At 54.2% G+C, this 10,571-nt stretch overlaps 2 protein-coding genes across 2 annotated transcripts; one reads left to right on the forward strand and one right to left on the reverse strand.

Moving 5' to 3' along the window:
* The first annotated feature begins 2,399 nt into the window (after positions 1-2,399).
* LOC130706861 (metallothionein-1E-like) lies at positions 2,400-4,175 on the forward strand. The gene is made up of 3 exons (XM_057539531.1): positions 2,400-2,567; positions 3,148-3,213; positions 3,945-4,175. The coding sequence occupies exons 1-3, from the start codon at positions 2,540-2,542 to the stop codon at positions 4,034-4,036; spliced, it is 186 nt and encodes a 61-aa protein (XP_057395514.1). The 5' UTR covers positions 2,400-2,539; the 3' UTR covers positions 4,037-4,175.
* A 3,945-nt stretch (positions 4,176-8,120) lies between these two features.
* LOC130706871 (liver carboxylesterase 1-like) lies at positions 8,121-9,995 on the reverse strand. The gene is made up of 3 exons (XM_057539541.1): positions 9,848-9,995; positions 8,777-8,849; positions 8,121-8,498 (listed from the first exon to the last, which is right to left on the reverse strand). The coding sequence occupies exons 1-3, from the start codon at positions 9,957-9,959 to the stop codon at positions 8,315-8,317; spliced, it is 369 nt and encodes a 122-aa protein (XP_057395524.1). The 5' UTR covers positions 9,960-9,995; the 3' UTR covers positions 8,121-8,314.
* Between the last annotated feature and the right edge of the window lie 576 nt (positions 9,996-10,571).

Raw genomic sequence — 10,571 nt, forward strand, 5'->3', positions numbered from 1 at the left:
GCTGGTGTCAGGCACCCGGGTTCACAGCCACCGTGCCACTTCCTGACCTGGCAAGTCACTGATACTCTCTGAGATTTCATTTCCTCCTTTCTATAGAAAAGATTAATTTCCAAGAGGGGGAATAAGCGAGACAGTGGCCTGGCTCCCAGCTCGGGCTTCCCGAACGGTGTCCTGTATGATCGCTATCTCCACACTGACATCTGTGCACAGAGAATCCTTTAGCTCCCAACAAGCTCCTGGAGAAAGGCTCCCTGGTTTGCAAGCAAGCCCATGGTGAGGGCAGAGATGGATAGGAACCTTGCTTATCCAGTGCCAGAGGGCGTGGGGATCTCCTCCAACAAGCCCCATGCAACGAGTCACCGCCACAGCATTTGGACACACTCAGTGAACCTGCATGGTCTGGAGCGACGGTGCCAATTCCAGAGAGGTTAAGCAACTTACCCAAGGGCACACAGCCTAGACTCAAAGGACTAAACCTGCACTACAGCTGTCTCACCTCCCGGCCACATGGTGCCGGTTGTGACATCACTGGAGGCTGAATCCGGCCTCTCCTTTTTCAGGGCCGCAAGGGTCTTCGGAGACAGTCCCGCTGTGCTCCTGGCTGCAGAGGTGGGAGGCTGAAGCCCAGAGAGGTCACAGAGCTGTGCAGAGGGTTCTGACTGCCAGCTGCTCAGTGCTTTCCCACTGCTGCCTCTGGGCCAGGTGTTCAGTGTCCTCACCTTTCATGGGATGACATGCTGTCCGGTTGGGCGGGGGGCTGCAGTCAGCCTGCAGGAGGGCCAGTCCCATCTGTGCCACATATAGCCATGGGACATAACCTCTCTGTGGCTCAGTCTCCTCTGCTCTAAAGGGCAAAAAAATAGTGTCTGGCTCTCTCGGGATGAAAGAATTGAATACATGCAAAGAATGTCAGAATATACTGGGCACTCAGTGAGCAATCTATCATATCACCTATTTATTTATTTCTTTGTTATCATTAGCCTAGGAGACATTGTTCTCCTTCCAGACACGCACGCAAGGATGGTGTGTTTAGCTCTGTGTTCTGGGTCGTCCTCATCAACCCTGTGAGCATGGGACCACTTCCCCTGAGGGGGTTATCCTCCCTTCACGCAAAAGAGCCATTGACACTACAGATAGAAAGCCGTGAGCAAGACAGTCGGTGTCCTCCTAACAGATACAGAAGGATCCTGCCATCTCTGCTGTCACCTGCACCAGGATTTCCTTACCATTTTCTTTTCAGGGATTTTCTGAAATATGTTATACCAAAAGAAACCTCTTGAACACTGCTGAAGGAGAGAGTCAGAAGGAAGCCACAAAAGCATAAATACATTCCTATTCTGTCACTTCGGTCCCCCCCAGGATTGAGCTGGACACGGTAGAGACGGGCTGAAGACACAGCTCTGGGCCAAAGGGGAGCTTTCTCACTGACTCTCTCTTTCAGCTGCGAAGCCACAAGAACACAGAAGCAGGGCACCGCTCCCCAGCACTGTGTGCCTGCCTTTACTGTAGCCTCCTCGTACTGTAGGTAGTTTGGCCTTTGGGGAACGGGCTCCTGACTACTAGCTCCCTTCCGGGTGGGTGTGACAATTCAAAGAGCAAAAGTGATTAACAAGGCTTGGCATGGACTCCATGGTGTGTAATCGTCAGGACTACCCAAAGGGAACTGTCCACTTGTCCCGCTTTGTTATTTCATGCCAGGTCTGCCTATCGCCTACAATGATGCCTTCCCTGGGGAGCACCCCATGATTAGGGAACCTCCACCCTGGCGTGGGGTGGACCGGCCACGGTGAGGAGCGCCCCTGGAAAGTTTAGGCAAAGGAGCCCCCGGAGAAATGCGCCATGATCCCTCCAGGAAAGGAAAACACAAGTGACGACTAGCGGCTGAAGGCAATGTTCATCGCGGGGCGGTTACAGGAGACGGTACCGGAAAAGTGCTTCCAAAGGACCGTGGTGGGGACCGGGGCTGCCAACGCCTGGGGACACACAGGGTGGGCGAAACGGCGGTGAGGGTCACATGCGCCTGCGGTCTCTGACACCGCTCCCCGGCTCCGGCCAAGCCAGGGACACGAGCGGGAGGCGGGGGCTGTTCTCAGGCTGCAGGAAACGGCGACCCGGAGGCCGGCGGCGCGCGGCCTGGGGCGGGGAAGACCGGAGGTACGCGGGAGCTGGATTCCCGCACAACCCGGCAACAGGGGGGGCTGCTCCCGTCGGGCACATTGCGAAGGGGCGGCCAGGGGGCTGGGACACCGCTTACCGCACGGCACCCGCTTCCTCCGCTCCAGCCGGCACCGAAGTGGAATCGTGCGCTCGGCCCCGCGTGTTGCTCACAGCCCGGCCCAGGGCGCCGCGGGCAGCGCGAGCGCGGGCGCGGGCGCGGATCCGCGGGGCGGGTGCAAGGCGGGGGCGGGGCCTCTGCGCCCGGGCCGCCTCCTCGGCCTATAACTGAGCCCACGGGCTCCTGGCTCCCACACGCCCCCCACCGGACCAGTGAAGCCGCTTCGCCCCTTGCTTTGGACCTCGGGCCTCACTCCTCCTCCAGATGGACCCCAAGTGCTCCTGCCCCACTGGTAAGGGAACCCTGGCTTTGAGCCTTAGGATGCCCCCCTTCCCAGGCACAGGACGAGAAGGGAGGGTTTTGAGTTGGAGCTCAGGAGGACTCCTGTCACGGGTCCAGGGCTTTCTTGCTAGCCAGGCTCCTGAGAGCATGTCAGTCTCCCTTTGCCTCTCCGTTAACACTGAGGGCACGGAGGCTGCAGGCTCTCCTTCTTGAGGTCACCCAGCTGGTCAGGTCAGGGGACTGCTAGACCGGGACCCAGTGTTTGGAGGAGGCCTCGGAGCTGCCAGGACTTGAGGGGAGGAGGGGACATCGCCTCTTCGGGGTTCAGGCCATGGGCCCTGGCCCCCAGCCCCAGTCAGCCTGGGCTGGGTCTGGAGCCTGGGACCTTCCCTGTGGAGTCCATCAGGAGGGGACCTACTCTCCTTGGACCAGAAGAGAGGAGCTGGGGCTTCTCTATCTGCCTGAGTGGACACGAGCTCCCAGGGCTGGGTCCTGACAGAGGAGGAGGGCTCAGGGAGGCATTGCTGACCGTCTGCTGTAGCTCCTGCATCCCTCTCCCTGCTCACCGCGGGCCTTTCCCTTCCTGGCAGGCGGCTCCTGCAGCTGCGCTGGCTCCTGCACCTGCAAAGCCTGCAGATGCACCTCCTGCAAGAAGAGTGAGTGTGCGGGGCCTTCTCTGGGAATGCGGGGTCTGGGCTGGGTGCGAGCAGGGAGCCCAGAGCTCAGCAGGCAGGAGCAGGACAGTGACCAAACTTCCCGGTAACCCCCACCCCCACCCCCACCCCCGCCCCCCTCACCAGGAAGGGATTCACAATCAGAGGTGGAATCACCTTCCAGATGGCCGAGACCCAGGCGCGCACTAGAGAACAGGGAGACTGAGGCCCAGACGGGTCATTAACAAGCAACCTCTGACCTGTCAGTAGAACTAGTCCTCCTGCCTCCTGAGTCACGCTTCTGAATCCTCTCAGGGACTGAAGCACTTTAGGGACATGAACTAGTGACCGTGTGTGGTTTCTCAGACCTGGGGCAGCCCCTTCCTGTCGAAGCAGCCCAGAGCTTCCCTATCCCGAGCGGGAGCTGCTCTGTCAGGGGTTTGCCTCCACTTTGATCCTGAGGACTTTGCTCACAGCACTGACGGTGCTGGGCGCTGGCTTTCTCTTGTCCCCAGAGGCCCTGCTCACTGTCTCTCCAAGGCTCTGTGCCCTGTCCTGGGCACCGATGGGGCAGGCAACCTGAACGGAGTGTCTGAGAGCAATTATCTCAGGACAGAGGACACCATCCTAAACTCAGGGTCTGGGCCTGAGGGCAGCTGGGGCCAGGCCTGCTGCTGGGAAGGGTGGCTCCGGACAACGCGTGGTCCGACCGCACGCTGCCCTCGCTTCCCCAGGCTGCTGCTCCTGCTGCCCCGTGGGCTGCGCCAAGTGTGCCCAGGGCTGCGTCTGCAAAGGGGCCTCGGACAAGTGCAGCTGCTGTGCCTGATGTCGCGGAGAGCCTGCCCCGGGTGGCAACAGAGCAACCAGGACGAACCTGCATTTTACCGTTTTTCATACAGCCGGACCTGACGCTACATTCCTTTTTCTATGAAATATGTGAGCTGTAATAAAAGTTGTTGACTTCATTCTGGCTCTGTCTTCCTTTGTCTGTCTTGGACAAAGAGACTCCGCGCCCATCAGGGCTGGCGTGGGGAACTGGGCTGGAAGCGCAGAGACCTCGGCTCTGGACCAAAGAGTACCCTCCCCCACCCCCCAAAACACACACACACACACACGGAGCGTCTTAGCCGCTTAGGTTAATTTGAGCTTCAGGTTCTCAGCTCCAAATGAAAGCCTCGCCCAGAAGACACAGGGCATCGGACACACAGAGGACGCACTCCCTCTATTCCCCTTAGGAGTATGGATTGCAGAGCAAGTGGTCCGTTTCTCATTTTCCTTCTCTGGGGGCCCCTGCCAAACTCAGTCCTCGGTGATGAGAGCCTGGAAAAGCACCCAGAGGGGATGGAATCCCACACCCCTCTTGTTTGACTTCTACACGGGGCTTGCGTCTAACACACCCTGGAAAGACCTATTTGTATTTTCTGCCACAGTTTTCACCCTGGTCAGTCAAAAGAATCGCTAAGAAAAAAATGGAAAAGGACACGGTATGGGAAACCCATTTTCCCCTTCAACACGTAAAATCACCTTAACACGTGGAGGAGCAATTCTGAAAATTAGAGGCTCTCATATGCTGCACGTACATTGAATGTGTGCTTGAGTCCCGGGAACACTTCACACATGCCCCACTGTGTGGACCACACACGCCTGGAGCAGCTCTGCCGCCTGCCTCCCCACAGGCAACATCAGTCTTGGCTCGCCCAGGGCTACGGACAGGACACTCGCCACCCCTGACAGCTCCCTGCAGGGGCTTGGCCCTCAATCTTCGCCAGTGCCTCCCTAGATCAGCCTGACATCTCCCCTTCCCTCAAAATCCAGCCCGTGGCTACCTGACACCCCGAAAGTGATTTGGATTTGTTTGGTGGGCATTTCCCAGCCGTTTCCCGGAGACTTGGTTTCAGGAGGAGGACTTCACGTGTTCCTCTGCGGAGTGATGGTGGTGCTGCAGTGAGGAGGGCCTGGTGGTGTTTCTTAGCAAGACGTGTGTGCTGAGGGAACAGGTGATATAGTTCAGGTGCTGCGCCCCCTGGCGGTCTGGGGAGGGAATTCCTATTTGATGGGCACTCCAAGAGAAAGAGGAGACAAGAGGCTCAGAAGTCAGGACCAAGATCGGCCACAGGTGCCCTGTGTGAAGAGGGCATTTCGGGAGCCGGCCCGTGCTGCGTGCGTGGGTGCTGGTGTCAGGCACCCGGGTTCACAGCCACCGTGCCACTTCCTGACCTGGCAAGTCACTGATACTCTCTGAGATTTCATTTCCTCCTTTCTATAGAAAAGATTAATTTCCAAGAGGGGGAATAAGCGAGACAGTGGCCTGGCTCCCAGCTCGGGCTTCCCGAACGGTGTCCTGTATGATCGCTATCTCCACACTGACATCTGTGCACGGAGAATCCTTTAGCTCCCAACAAGCTCCTGGAGAAAGGCTCCCTGGTTTGCAAGCAAGCCCATGGTGAGGGCAGAGATGGATAGGAACCTTGCTTATCCAGTGCCAGAGGGCGTGGGGATCTCCTCCAACAAGCCCCATGCAACGAGTCACCGCCACAGCATTTGGACACACTCAGTGAACCTGCATGGTCTGGAGCGACGGTGCCAATTCCAGAGAGGTTAAGCAACTTACCCAAGGGCACACAGCCTAGACTCAAAGGACTAAACCTGCACTACAGCTGTCTCACCTCCCGGCCACATGGTGCCGGTTGTGACATCACTGGAGGCTGAATCCGGCCTCTCCTTTTTCAGGGCCGCAAGGGTCTTCGGAGACAGTCCAGCTGTGCTCCTGGCTGCAGAGGTGGGAGGCTGAAGCCCAGAGAGGTCACAGAGCTGTGCAGAGGGTTCTGACTGCCAGCTGCTCAGTGCTTTCCCACTGCTGCCTCTGGGCCAGGTGTTCAGTGTCCTCACCTTTCATGGGATGACATGCTGTCCGGTTGGGCGGGGGGCTGCAGTCAGCCTGCAGGAGGGCCAGTCCCATCTGTGCCACATATAGCCATGGGACATAACCTCTCTGGTCATTCTCCACTGCTGTGAAAGTGTAAAATAATAGCGCCTGGTTATTTACGAATTTATCTATGCAACAAATTAGGATGTCATAATTTAAAAGGATTTAAGAATTTAATAGATGCAACAATATTAGTTGTAAGCCTGGCACACAGTAAGTAACCAAAATATTAGCTATTACTTTATTATTATCAGTCATATTTTAGGCGATATTTTCCTACTTACAAACCAATAAGACAGTGCTGTTGTGAATAGCTGTGTGTCCCGTGTCGTCCTCATCAATCATGTGAGCGTGTGCCAATTCCCAGAGAGGTTTATCATCTTTACCAGAATAGAGGAGTTGGCACTTGAGATATAAAGCCAGGATCAAGACTGTCCCTGTCCTTCAAAAAGTTGCAGGAGGATGCCTACCATTTCTGCTGTCACCTGCACTAACATTTTACTTAACATTTTCTTTTCCTTTTTAAAATAAATTTATTTATTTTTATTTATTTATTTTTAACTGCATTGGGTCTTTGTTGCTGCACGGAGGCTTTCTTTAGTTGCGGCGAGCGGGGGCTACTCTTCGTTGTGGTGCTCGGGCTTCTCACTGTGGTGGCTTCTCTAGTTGAGGAGCACGGCCACTAGGCACTTGGCCTTCAGTAGCTGCGGCTTGTGGGCTCAGTAGTTGTGGCACACGGGCTTAGTTGCTCTGCAGCATGTGGGATCTTCCTGGACCAGGGCTCGTACCCTTGTCTCCTGCACTGGCCGGCGGATTCTTAACCACTGTGCCACCAGAGAAGCCCAAAATTTTGTATAGGTATATAAAGTTCTAAAATTTTCCTTTTCCTCAGCCACAATAGGTCTTTCCCTGGGCCCCAAGGGAAGTGGGTTTGCTGACCTTTCTTCAGTGGTTTGGGGATTTTATTTTTTAAGGGAGAAGTGCCTGAGCAGAGCTTGAAGCATGCACCCTTGAGGCAGGTTTTCTCTCGTCTTACTACCGGTTCCCAGTATTTCTCACGGGTCCCTGATAGAGGTCCATGGAGAAGGGCCTGCAACAAGTGTAAATTCCCTGTGGGTGTGTGGTTTTTAGGATTTCATACTCTCATACTCACCCACATTTGGCCTTTAGCCTTTGATTCGAATTTTTAGAGTAATTGTACTCACACATATGGTGATTCCATCTTCTACCTGTGGCCAGACGGTAAGCCAGTGTTCACTTCCCATCTTTCCTCCAAAGTGCCCGTCTTCCCCGAGATTTCAGGGTAATTGTTTGCCTTGCAACCTCTTTGAATGAGTCAGAGAAAGTCATGATTTTGAGGATAATCCACTTTTTTCTTTCTGTTAAGGTGGGATTGGCATTCCTTAGAGCTTTCTATATCCCAGGAGCCAGATGTCACCCCAGGGATTCTGAAAGAGTCAGTTTTCAGGTGACACTTCAGGGACTCACTTCAAGGTGGTCACTGCTTGGACCTGATGTGGTCCAGGCTGCAGAAAGGGTTCAGAGGAATTGCTGGAAGAGACGGCCTCAGGGAGGGGCCTGGGAGGATACTGTGTAAATTGAAGAAAGAATTGTAGACCTGTGGGAGGGTCAGTAAGGGCCACACAACAGGGCCACAGTGTCATCATGGCAAGTCCCCCTCTTTCCCACTCCAGGTACATCCTCGGTCTGTGCCCCCTCCACGTCTACAGGCGGCTGCACATGGAGGAGAGGGACACTGCACTCTGGTTCCCTCACATCCACTTACTGCAGCTGTTGACGGCCAGAGACATAGAGCAGATGCAATGTTCCCCTCAGCCCCTCCCAGGGCCCAGCCCACTGGACTCTTCCTGTCCAGAGGCCAAGCCAGAGCTGTCCGAGTCACCTTCCTGCCAGTGGTGGCCTCTCTCATCCTTCTCTCGCTAATGAGGATGACTTAATTCCAGCCCAAGACAAAGACACTGACTTGGTCTCCAAAAGAACATTTATTTCCAAAATTGACGCCACAGAAACAGAAACTCCCCCTCCCTGACCTCTGCTACTCCCATCAGATAATTTCCCAGCCTCCACAATAAGATGCCTCTTTGGCCCACAAACACCTTCTACAGAATACCCCTGTCTGGGGTCCCACAAGCCCCCAAGGCCAGCTGAGCCTCCCGTTCACAGCTCAGCATGTTTTAACTGGGGTGGCTGCTTTGTCGCCTCCTTGGGTAGGAGCTCATTCCAGAAAGCCACTTCCTTGTCTTTCAGCTTCTCGGCTGCCTGGGTGGTGACGCCAATCTGAAGGTACCCTTCTTTCTGGTCATATACTGGCCAATGGGGAAGCCCCTCCCCGTTGGGATTCCTGGGAACAGAATCACATAGAAATTCCCCAAAGCTACTGTGTGGTCCCAACAACCCTCAGAGATTGTCAGGGACCCCCTGGCTTCATCTCTGCCAAAGGCTCATATGCCTCCAGAGACAGGAGGCTGACCATCTCCCGGGCAGCCTGTCCACTGAGGGAGCCCTCACGTCAGAGGTCACAGGGCGGGGAGTTTGACCATCACACGTTGGAAGCTCCTCCCACCCAGCAGACACGCCCTGACCCTTCCCAGCCCTGCTCCGTCTTTGCCACCAGCTCACCCGTTCCGAGCAAAGTTGGCCCAAAATTTCATCACCATCTTGCTGAGATCGGTCTCCTCTTCGGAGGCACCATCTGTGGGGAGGAGACGAAGCCATTGCTACTCAAAGTGTGGTTCAGGGGCAGCAGCAGCCCTTGAGAACTTGTTAGAAATTCAGAAACGGAGCCCTTACTCCAGACCTACTGAGTCAAACCTGCATTTTAAGAAGATCTTGGGTAATTCAAGTGCACTTTAAGCTTGACAGTTACTGACCTAGGTCGGGCTCAGTGAAGGGCTGTAGTCAATCCATAAACTGGCTGCCTTGGTCTTCTGTGCCCACCCTCCTGCCCCTGCAGCCTCAGGGTCGCAGGGCCACACCCCAGGGTTTCTGCTACAGTAACCCCACCTCCCAGGATGCTCTCCTTTGGGTCTCTTCTCAATCTCCTTCACCCACACACATTTTCATAGAATCTGAAAAATAACCAAGCTGCAAGGTCCCCAAATAGTCATCCATCCAGAAAGTGCCCAGAGGCACTGGGTATCATGAACAGCCCTGGGTTGTGTCACACACAAGTTGTCTGTAACTGCTGAGGGTTAAGACATGAGAGACATCTGTGAGAGGTGTTCTTTAAAATAGTATCCTAATCCTAAACATATTTAATTTTAAAAGATATGAGTTTTAGATAGATAGATAGATAGATGGTTGGACAGACAGACACATATTAGTCCTGATTCAAGGTTAAGAGCAATTCTAACCTTACTCTCACGTACATTCTGATATGCTCTTGTGAGTGCAAAGTGAGTGGTGGCATTCTAGCCCTGAGCGGGGCCCTGCAGGTGACCCACCTCCTGTCTTACTGATGCCCAGGTCTGGATTCTTAGAGTGACCATGGATGAGGGCGCAAGGATACACATTCTCCACCATGCACATTAGAGCAAGAGAAAGGTTGGGACTCTTTGTCCTTCAACCCTGTTATGGTGAATTCAGGAAACTAAGACCTGGAGAGAAGGAGGAACTTGCCCAAGGCCACCAAACCAAGACTTGAACCCAGATCTCCTAACTCCAAGTCTGTAGTCACCAAAGGGCCATCACCTTTCAAAAATGGAGCCCCGAAGACCGAGAAGAGCTCATCCCCGTGGTCCCCTATCACCGTCTTGGGTTTCATCTCTGATGAGAAGCTTGGGCGATACTGGAACTCATACATGTAAGTGGGGCCTCCGGCATCTGGAAGACATGGATTCACGCACAGTTCACTTCAGCAGACGCACCCCTGGACGGTATCAAGGGCTCCAGAGGTGGGTGGGAGGGGCGCTGTGAGCAATCAGGAAATTGGGGGCATTCCTGGTCCTGAGTGAACAACAACAATATTAACAGCAGCTGCCCATTGTGAGAACCAACTGTGTGCCAGACCCTGCGTGTTCCTGCAGGAAGCCTCTGGTTATCAGCATAACAGAGAAAAACAGTTTGGGAAAAGTTCTATGACTTGCTTAAGGGTGTACTGGTGGTGGAGGTGGAACTGGATTTGAGCCGGTTATTGAATGAATGAATGAATGAATGTTGAAACTTCGGGGAAATTGATTCAAAATAACTATCGTTATAGAGGCATTGGGTCAATACATTATCAACCTCTTTGCCTACTGATGCATTCACACACCAGAACGTCTAGATACATAGTTTATGTACACAGAAATACCACGACATTTCATTGCTGACAGGTTAGTCTTCATTCCCTTGGAGAATACCTGCAGCCTGAGAGGTGTCTTCTATTATGCCCATTTTTGAGCGTTTCTGGTGTTTTTCACACGTATTCCAAGAA

This window comes from Balaenoptera acutorostrata, unplaced genomic scaffold (genome assembly GCF_949987535.1).
Source record: "Balaenoptera acutorostrata unplaced genomic scaffold, mBalAcu1.1 scaffold_974, whole genome shotgun sequence".
Taxonomy (NCBI): Eukaryota; Metazoa; Chordata; class Mammalia; order Artiodactyla; family Balaenopteridae; genus Balaenoptera; species Balaenoptera acutorostrata.

Bases quoted from the DNA above. Each gene is read 5' to 3' on its own strand.
- LOC130706861 (XM_057539531.1), top strand. From the start codon at position 2,540: ATGGACCCCAAGTGCTCCTGCCCCACTG. The intron at 2,568-3,147 runs GTAAGGGAACCC...CCTTCCTGGCAG, and splicing joins CAAGTGCTCCTGCCCCACTG to GCGGCTCCTGCAGCTGCGCT. The intron at 3,214-3,944 runs GTGAGTGTGCGG...TCGCTTCCCCAG, and splicing joins ATGCACCTCCTGCAAGAAGA to GCTGCTGCTCCTGCTGCCCC.
- LOC130706871 (XM_057539541.1), bottom strand. From the start codon at position 9,959: ATGTATGAGTTCCAGTATCGCCCAAGCTTCTCATCAGAGATGAAACCC. The intron at 8,850-9,847 runs GTGATGGCCCTT...TCCTCCCCACAG, and splicing joins CGGGGCTCCATTTTTGAAAG to ATGGTGCCTCCGAAGAGGAG. The intron at 8,499-8,776 runs GTGAGCTGGTGG...TTCTGTTCCCAG, and splicing joins GCCAACTTTGCTCGGAACGG to GAATCCCAACGGGGAGGGGC.